This window comes from Mesoplodon densirostris, chromosome 11 (assembly GCF_025265405.1).
Source record: "Mesoplodon densirostris isolate mMesDen1 chromosome 11, mMesDen1 primary haplotype, whole genome shotgun sequence".
Classification (NCBI taxonomy): domain Eukaryota; kingdom Metazoa; phylum Chordata; class Mammalia; order Artiodactyla; family Ziphiidae; genus Mesoplodon; species Mesoplodon densirostris.
Window position 1 is genome coordinate 94,359,999 of NC_082671.1, and position 10,412 is coordinate 94,370,410.

The following is a 10,412-nucleotide window of genomic DNA, read 5'->3' on the forward strand; positions in this document are numbered from 1 at the left end:
GCCGCAGGCCCGCCCCACACTGCGCGCCCCTCCCTCCCCTCTGCATGAGTGAGCCAGAGCCCCCGAATCAGCGGCTCCTTTAAACCCGTCCTGTCTGAGCGAAGAACGGACGCCCTCCGGCGACCTACGCACAGAGGCGGGGCCAGGTCCAAGGCTGAGACCCGGGAGCTGTGAGAGCAGAGTCAGGGAAATCTCTCTGTGCAGCCTCGGAGGCAGCGGATTAAAGCTCCACGGTCCATTTGATGTGCCCTGCGTCTGTGGAGTGCATGAATGGACAGCGAATCATCCCAAATTGAGGAAGTGGACTTTGAGGACAAGATTTAAGACTTTCCCCCCTTTTCCTCTTTTTACAACGAATTATTCCAAAGTAAGGAGGTGGACTTAGAGAGCAAGATTTCAGACTTCTTGCCCTTTTCCTCTTTTTACAACGAATTATCCCAAATTGAGGAGGTGGGCTTGGAGAGCAAGATTTTTGATTTTTCCCCCTGCTCTCTTTTTGTGAATGTGTATGTGTAATCTTCTGTGTAAGATTCTCTCTGTATAGCTTTGCTTCCACCATATGTCCCAGGGTTCTATCGGTCCGTTTTTTTTTTTTTTTTTCAATAATTACTTTCTAATTTTAATAACGCTACTATATTTCATACTTTATTCTATTTTACTTTACCTGCTCTTTCTTTTTTTCCTACCTTCCCTTCCTCCCTCCCTCCCTCCGCTCTTCCTTTCCTTCTTTCTTTTTCTTTCCTCCCTCCCTCCCACCCTTCTTCTTTCCACTTTCTTTTTCTTTCCTTCCTCCCTCCCTCCCTCCTGTCTTTCTTTCTTTCTTCCCTTCCTCCCTCCCTCCCTCCCTTCTTCCATTCACTCTTCCTTTTGCTTTCATTGCCCCCTCCCTCCCTCCTTTCTTTCCTTCTTTCTTTCCATCCTTCCTCACTCCCTCCCTCCTTTCTTTCTTTCTTCCTTCCTTCCTTCCTTTCTTCCCTTCTTCCTTTCTTTCCCTCTCTCTTTCTTTCTTCTACTAATTCTTTCTTTCTGCTTTTTCTCCCTGTTATTCTGAGCTGGGTGGATGAAAGGCTCTTGGTGCTGCAGCCAGGAGCCAGTGCTGTGCCTCTGAAGTGGGAGAGCCAACTTCAGGACACGGGTCCACAAGAGACCTCCCAGCTCCACATAATATCAAGCAGCGAAAATCTCCCAGAGATCTCCATCCCAACACCAGCACCCAGCTTCAGTCAACGACCAGCAAGCTACAGTGCTGGTCACCCTATGCCAAGCAACTAGCAAGGCAGGAACACAACCCCACCCATTAGCAGAGAAGCTACCTAAAAACATAATAAGGCCATAGGCACCCCAAAACACACCACCAGACGTGGACCTGTCCACCAGAAAGACAAGATCGAGCCTCAACCACCAGAACACAGGCATTAGTCCCCCCCACCAGGAAGCCTATACAACCTACTGAAACAACCTTAGCCACTGGGGTCAGACACGAAAAACAACGGGAACTACGAATCTGCAGCCTGCAAAAAGGAGACCCCAAACACAGTAACATAAGCAAAATGAGAAGACAGAAAAACACACAGCAGGTGAAGGAGCAAGATAAAAACCTACCAGACCTAACAAATGAAGAGGTAATAGGCAGTCTACCTGAAAAAGAATTCAGAATAATGATGGTAAAGATGATCCAAAATCTTGGAAATAGAATAGACAAAATGCAAGAAACAGTTAACAAGGACCTAGAAGAACTAAAGATGAATCAAGCATCGATTAAAAACACAATACATGAAATAAAAAATACTCTAGATGGGATCAATAGCAGAATAACTGAGGCAGAAGAACGGATAAGTGAGGTGGAAGATAAAATAGTGGAAATAACTGATGCAGAGCAAAATAAAGAAAAAAGAATGAAAAGAACAGAGGACAGTCTCAGAGACCTCTGGGACAACATTAAACGCACCAACATTCGAATTATAGGGGTTCCAGAAGAAGAAGAGAAAAAGAAAGGGACTGAGAAAATATTTGAAGAGATTATAGTTGAAAACTTCCCCAATATGGGAAAGGAAATAGTTAATCAAGTCCAGGAGGCACAGAGAGTCCCATACAGAATAAATCCAAGGAGAAATACACCAAGACACATATTAATCAAACTGTCAAAAATTAAGCACAAAGAAATCATATTAAAAGCAGCAAGGGAAAAACAACAAATAACACACAAGGGAATCCCCATCAGGTTAACAGCTGATCTCTCAGCAGAAACTCTACAAGCCAGAAGGGAGTGGCAGGACATAATTAAAGTGATGAAGGAGAGAAACCTGCAGCCAAGATTACTCTACCCAGCAAGGATCTCATTCAGATTTGATGGAGAAATTAAAACCTTTACAGACAAGCAAAAGCTGAGAGAGTTCAGCACCACCAAACCAGCTTTACAACAAATGCTAAAGGAACTTCTCTAGGCAAGAAACACAACAGAAGGAATATACCTACAATAACGAACCCAAAGCAATTAAGGAAATGGGAATAGGAACATACATATCAATAATTACCTTAAATGTAAATGGACTAAATGCTCCCACCAAAAGACACAGAGTGGCTGAATGGATACAAAAACAAGACCCATATATATGCTGTCTACAAGAGACCCACTTCAGACCTAAAGACACATACAGATTGAAAGTAAGGGGATGGAAAAAGATATTCCATGCAAATGGAAATCAAAAGAAAGCTGGAGTAGCAATTCTTATATCAGACAAAATAGACTTTAAAATAAAGACTATTAGAAGAGACAAAGAAGGACACTACATAATGATCAAGGGATCAATCCAAGAAGAAGATATAACAATTGTAAATATTTATGCACCCAACATAGGAGCACCTCAATACATAAGGCAAATACTAACAGCCATAAAAGGGGAAATCGACAGTAACACAATCATAGTAGGGGACTTTAACACCCCCTTTCACCAATGGACAGATCGTCCAAAATGAAAATAAATAAGGAAACACAAGCTTTAAATGATACATTAAACAAGATGGACTTAGTTGATATTTATAGGACATTTCATCCAAAAACAACAGAATACACATTTTTCTCAAGTGCTCATGGAACATTCTCCAGGATAGATCATATCTTGGGTCACAAATCAAGCCTTGGTAAATTTAAGAAAATTGAAATTGTATCAAGTATCTTTTCCGACCACAATGCTATGAGACTAGACATCAATTACAGGAAAAGATCTGTAAAAAATACAAACACATGGAGGCTAAACAATACACTACTCAATAACGAAGTGATCACTGAAGAAATCAGAGAGGAAATTAAAAAATACCTAGAAACAAATGACAATGGAGACACGACAACCCAAAACCTATGGGATGCAGCAAAAGCAGTTCTAAGGGGGAAGTTTATAGCAATACAATCCCACCTTAAGAAACAGGAAACATTTCGAGTAAACAACCTGACCCTGCACCTAAAGCAATTAGAGAAAGAAGAACAAAAAACCCCCAAAGCTAGCAGAAGGAAAGAAATCATAAAGATCAGATCAGAAATAAATGAAAAAGAAATGAAGGAAACGATAGCAAAGATCAACCAAACTAAAAGCTGGTTCTTTGAGAAGATAAACAAAATTGACAAACCATTAGCCAGACTCATCAAGAAAAGAAGGGAGAAGACTCAAATCAATAGAATTAGAAATGAAAAAGGAGAAGTAACAACTGACACTGCAGAAATACAAAAGATCATGAGAGATTACTACAAGCAACTCTATGCCAATAAAATGGACAACCTGGAAGAAATGGACAAATTCTTAGAAATGCACAACCTGCCAAGACTGACTCAGGAAGAAATAGAAAATATGAATAGACCAATCACAAGCACTGAAATTGAAACTGTGATTAAAAATCTTCCATCAAACAAAAGCCCAGGACCAGATGGCTTCACAGGCGAATTCTATCAAACATTTAGAGAAGAGCTAACACCCATCCTTCTCAAACTCTTCCAAACAATTTCAGAGGAAGGAACACTCCCAAACTCATTCTACGAGGCCACCATCACCTTGATACCAAAACCAGGCAAGGATGTCACAAAGAAAGAAAACTACAGGCCAATATCACTGATGAACATAGATGCAAAAATCCTCAACAAAATACTAGCAAACAGAATCCAACAGCACAGTAAAAGGATCATACACCATGATCAAGTGGGGTTTATCCCAGGAATGCAAGGATTCTTCAATATACGCAAATCAATCAATGTGATACACCATATTAACAAGTTGAAGGAGAAAAACCATATGATCATCTCAATAGATGCAGAGAAAGCTTTCGACAAAATTCAACACCCATTTATGATAAAAACCCTGCAGAAAGTAGGCATAGAGGGAACTTTCCTCAACATAATAAAGGCCATATATGACAAACCCACAGCCAACATTGTCCTCAATGGTGAAAAACTGAAACCGTTTCCACTAAGATCAGGAACAAGACAAGGTTGCCCACTCTCACCACTCTTATTCAACCTAGTTTTGGAAGTTTTAGCCACAGCAATCAGAGAAGAAAAGGAAATAAAAGGAATTCAAATCGGAAAAGAAGAAGTAAAGCTGTCATTGTTTGCAGATGACATGATACTATACATAGAGAATCCTAAAGATGCTACCGAAAAACTACTAGAGCTAATCAATGAATTTGGTAAAGTAGCAGGTTACAAAATTAATGTACAGAAATCTCTGGCATTCCTGTACACTAATGATGAAAAATCTGAAAATGAAATCAAGAAAACACTCCCATTTACCATTGCAACAAAAAGAATAAAATATCTAGGAATAGAGTTCCCCGGCCCGAGAGAACGAGCGCGGCTGCGGGCGCGCGGGGAGCAGAGGCGGTGGCGGGCGGCGGCGGCACCGGGAGCCGCCAAGTGCCCCTCCCCGCCCCTCCGGCCCCCCACCCAGCCACCCGCCCGCGGCCAGCGCCCATGGCCGCGAGCGCCCCGCGCAGCTCCCCGGACTCCGCGCCCCGCGCCGCCGCCCAGTCCGCAGATACGCGCCACCGCGGCCAGTCTCACCTGGCGGCGCCGCCCGCCAGCCACCCCGGCCACAGCCCCAGCGCCCACGGCGATAGCCGCGGCGACCGCGACAGCGGTGGAGGACGCTGCTGAGTCGAAGAGAGCGCAACCCGGCCACCGGACCTACTTTTTATTCGCCTTGCTGATTGTCCATTTTTATGAGTTTACAACTTTTCTAAGAACTTTTGTATACAAAGGAACTTTTTTTAAAAAGACATCTCCCTTTTATATTTAATCCAAAGAAGAAGGATCTCGGGCAATTTGGGGTTTTTGGTTTTGGCTTCGTTTCTAAGTTCCTTTTTTTCCCTCTTCGTTGACTTTGGGGTTCGGGTACCCCACTGCTTCGGACTCCCAAGGATCTTCTGGGGCCCCACATTAATGAGGCAGCCACCTGGCGAGTCTGACATGGCTGTCAGCGACGCACTGCTCCCGTCCTTCTCCACGTTCGCGTCCGGCCCGGCGGGAAGGGAGAAGACACTGCGTCCAGCAGGTGCCCCGAATAACCGCTGGCGGGAGGAACTCTCCCACATGAAGCGACTTCCCCCGGTGCTTCCCGGCCGCCCCTACGACCTGGCGGCGGCGACCGTGGCCACCGATCTGGAGAGTGGCGGAGTCGGCGCGGCTTGCGGCAGCAGCAACCCGGCTCTCTTACCCCGAAGGGAGACGGAGGAGTTCAATGATCTCCTGGACCTGGACTTTATCCTCTCCAACTCGCTGTCCCATCAGGAGTCAGTGGCCGCCACCGTGTCCTCGTCGGCATCAGCCTCATCCTCGTCCTCCCCGTCGAGCAGCGGTCCTGCCAGTGCGCCCTCCACCTGCAGTTTCAGCTATCCAATCCGGGCCGGGGGCGACCCGGGCGTGGCGCCGGGCAGCACGGGCGGCGGCCTCCTCTACGGCCGGGAGTCTGCACCTCCTCCGACAGCTCCCTTCAACCTGGCGGACATCAACGACGTGAGCCCCTCCGGCGGCTTCGTGGCCGAGCTCCTGCGGCCCGAATTGGACCCAGTGTACATTCCACCGCAGCAGCCGCAGCCGCCAGGTGGCGGGCTGATGGGCAAGTTTGTGTTGAAGGCTTCGATGAGTGCCCCTGGCAGCGAGTACGGCAGCCCGTCGGTCATCAGTGTTAGCAAAGGCAGCCCGGACGGCAGCCACCCGGTGGTGGTGGCGCCCTACAGCGGCGGGCCGCCGCGCATGTGCCCCAAGATCAAGCAAGAGGCTGTCTCTTCGTGTACCGTCGGTCGGTCCCTAGATGCCCACTTAGGCACTGGACCCCCTCTCAGCAATGGCCACCGGCCTCCTGCCCACGACTTTCCCTTGGGGCGGCAGCTCCCCAGCAGGACTACCCCGACCCTGGGTGCCGAGGAACTGCTGAGCAGCAGGGACTGTCATCCTGCCCTGCCGCTACCCCCGGGCTTCCATCCCCACCCGGGGCCCAACTACCCTCCCTTTCTGCCCGACCAGTTGCAGCCGCAGGTCCCACCGCTCCATTACCAAGAGCTCATGCCACCCGGTTCCTGCATGCCGGAGGAGCCCAAGCCAAAGAGGGGGAGAAGGTCGTGGCCCCGGAAAAGGACGGCCACTCACACTTGTGATTACGCAGGCTGCGGCAAAACTTACACGAAGAGTTCTCATCTCAAGGCACACCTGCGAACCCACACAGGTGAGAAACCTTACCACTGTGACTGGGACGGCTGTGGGTGGAAGTTCGCCCGCTCAGATGAACTCACCAGGCACTACCGCAAACACACCGGGCACCGCCCCTTCCAGTGTCAGAAGTGCGACCGGGCATTTTCGAGGTCGGACCACCTCGCCTTACACATGAAGAGGCACTTTTAAATCCCCAAACAGTGGATATGACCCACACTGCCAGACGAGCATTCAGTATTTTTTACCTTTCACATTGTCTTCCCGGTGAGGGGAAGAATCCAGCTGGAAAGCACTACAATCATGGTCAAGTTCCCAACAAGTCAACGTGTGAATGGATCATCAGGAGACATGAGGAAACCAAATGACAAAGAACAGATGGGGTCTGTGACTGGATCTTCTATCATTCCAATTCTAAATCCAACTTGAATATATATTCCTGGACTTACAAAACGCCAAGGGGGTGACTGGAAGTTGTGGATATCAGGGTATACATTAGATCCGTGAGTTGGGGGGAGGGGAAGACCAGAATCCCTTGAATTGTTTCGAAGCAATATAAGCATAAAGATCACCTTGTATTCTCTTTGCCTTCTAAAAGCCATTATTACGATCTTAGAAGAAGAGGAAGAAATTCAGGTACAGAAAATGTGTTTTAATAGCCTAAACGATGGTGCTTGGTGAGTCTTGGTTCTAAAGGTACCAAATGAGGCCAAAGTTCTCAAACTGCTGCATACTTTGACAAGGAAAATCTATTTTTGTCTTCCGATCTACATTTATGACCTAAGTCAGGTAAATACACCTGGTTTACTTTAACCTTTTTATGCAGACAGTCTGTTATGCACTGTGGTTTCAGATGTGCAATAATTTGTACAATGGTTTATTCCCAAGTATGCCTTAAGCAGAACAAATGTTTTTTTCTATATAGTTCCTTGCCTTAATAAATATGTAATATAAATTTAAGCAAACTTCTATTTTGTATATTTGTAAACTACAAAGTAAAAAAATGAACATTTTGTGGAGTTTGTATTTTGCATACTCAAGGTGAGAATTAAGTTTTAAATAAACCTATAATATTTTATCTGAAAAAAAAAAAAAAAATATCTAGGAATAAACCTACCTAAGGAGACAAAAGACCTGTATGCAGAAAATTATAAGACACTGATGAAAGAAATTAAAGATGATACAAACAGATGGAGAGATATACCATGCTCCTGGATTGGAAGAATCAATATTGTGAAAATGACTCTACTACCCAAAGCAATCTACAGATTCAATGCAATCCCTATCAAACTACCACTGGCATTTTTCACAGAACTAGAACAAAAAATTTCAAAATTTGTTTGGAAAAACAAAAGACCCCGAATAGCCAAAGCAATCTTGAGAACGAAAAACGGAGCTGGAGGAATCAGGCTCCCTGACTTCAGACTATACTACAAAGCTACAGTAATTAAGACAGTGTGGTACTGGCATAAAAACAGAAAGATAGATCAGTGGATCAGGATAGAAAGCCCAGAGATAAACCCACGCACATATGGCCAACTTATCTTTGATAAAGGAGGCAGGAATGTACAGTGGAGAAAGGACAGCCTCTTCAATAAGTGGTGCTGGGAAAACTGGACAGGGACATGTAAAAGTATGAGATTAGATCATTCCCTAACACCATACACAAAAATAAGCTCAAAATGGATTAAAGACTTAAATGTAAGGCCAGAAACTATCAAACTCTTAGAGGAAAACATAGGTAGAACACTCTATGACATAAATCACAGCAAGATCCTTTTGGACCCACCTCCTAGAGAAATGGAAATAAAAACAAAGATAAACAAATGGGACCTAATGAAACTGAAAAGCTTTTGCACAGCAAAGGAAACCATAAACAAGACCAAAAGACAACCCTCAGAATGGGAGAAAATATTTGCAAATGAAGCAACTGACAAAGGATTAATCTCCAAAATTTATAAACAGCTCATGCAGCTCAATAGCAAAAAAACAAACAACCCAATCCAAAAATGGGCAGAAGACTTAAATAGGCATTTCTCCAAAGAAGATATACAGACTGCCAACAAACACATGAAAGAATGCTCAACATCATTAATCATTAGAGAAATGCAAATCAAAACTACAATGAGATATCATCTCACACCAGTCAGAATGGCCATCATCAAGAAATCTAGAAACAATAAATGCTGGAGAGGGTGTGGAGAAAAGGGAACACTCTTGCACTGCTGGTGGGAATGTGAATTGGTGCAGCCACTATGGAGAACAGTATGGAGGTTCCTTAAAAAACTACAAATAGAACTACCATATGATCCAGCAATCCCACTACTAGGCATATACCCTGAGAAAACCATAATTCAAAAAGAGACATGTACCAAAATGTTCATTGCAGCTCTATTCACAATAGCCCGGAGCTGGAAACAACCTAAGTGTCCATCATCGGATGAATGGATAAAGAAGATGTGGCACATATATACAATGGAATATTACTCAGCCATAAAAAGAAACGAAACTGAGCTATTTGTAATGAGGTGGATAGACCTAGAGTCTGTCATACAGAGTGAAGTAAGTCAGAAAGAGAAAGACAAATACCGTATGCTAACACATATATATGGAATATAAGAAAAAAAAAATGTCATGAAGAACCTAGGGGTAAAACGGGAATAAAGACACAGACCTACTTGAGAATGGACTTGAGGATATGGGGAGGGGGAAGGGTAAGCTGTGACAAAGCGAAAGAGAGGCATGGACATATATACACTACCAAACGTAGGCTAGATAGACAGTGGGAAGCAGCCGCAGAGCACAGGGAGATCAGCTCGGTGCTTTGTGACTGCCTGGAGGGGAGGGATAGGGAGGGTGGGAGGGAGGGAGATGCATGAGGGAGGGGATGTGGGAACAGATGTATTTGTATGACTGATTCACTTTGTTATAAAGCAGAAACTAATAAAAAAAAATGGAAAAAAAAAAAGACTTATAGTTATAGCAGTCAGGACAGTATGGTATTAAAATAAGGATAGACAAGGTGATCAATGAAACAGAATAGAAAGTCTAGAAATATAAAGATGTATTAACAGTCAGTTTTCGTTTTTTGTTTTTCTCCCCAGGAGAAACAGCTTTATTTGGACTGAGAGTTGGAGAGTGAGAGCAGGACCTGAGATAGCGTACTGAGTTAAGGGGTAGAGATCAGTTTCCAAAATGTCAGTCAGAGCTCATCAGCCAAATGGACTCCACTTCCCAGCAGCCTTGCAGTGAGCGCAATCAATAAAAGGCCTGCTTGGAAATGTTTATTTGCCACTAAATCACCCAAGCATGCCACAATTACAAGAAAGGTACAGGTCGTTTTTTTCTTTCCATAATTAAATTTCCACAGCATCTCCCCAATCATGAGTATTACAAAAGAAAGTAAAAAATCACATTTTACAGATCTTAGACTTGTCTTCAGCATTTAGCTCAAATCTCACCATCTTCAAAATATCGTTCTGAAAAATTCACCAGCTAAAAGTTTTATCTAAGCAGTGGGAAGACAGCCTTTGCTAACCCATGGCAATTCTTCTCCCATTTTCCCTAGCCAGTTAGGGTTGAACAGCAGAGTGAGGCTTAGATTGCAGGGATGGCGGGAGGAGGGACACAAGGGCTAATTTCCCCTAGTACAAGATGACATCTGAAGCTTGGTGGGAGAGCAGACCTGGAAAGACTTGAGGAAAGTGTTCAGGCCCTGTAT

The 10,412-nt window shown here is 44.5% G+C and overlaps 1 protein-coding gene across 1 annotated transcript; it reads left to right on the forward strand.

The window, feature by feature from the left end:
* The first annotated feature begins 4,825 nt into the window (after window positions 1–4,825).
* On the forward strand, window positions 4,826–7,716 carry LOC132499223 (Krueppel-like factor 4). The gene has a single exon (XM_060113663.1). It carries the CDS (start codon window positions 5,426–5,428, stop codon window positions 6,881–6,883), a length of 1,458 nt encoding a protein of 485 aa, XP_059969646.1. The 5' UTR covers window positions 4,826–5,425; the 3' UTR covers window positions 6,884–7,716.
* The last annotated feature ends 2,696 nt before the right edge of the window (window positions 7,717–10,412 follow it).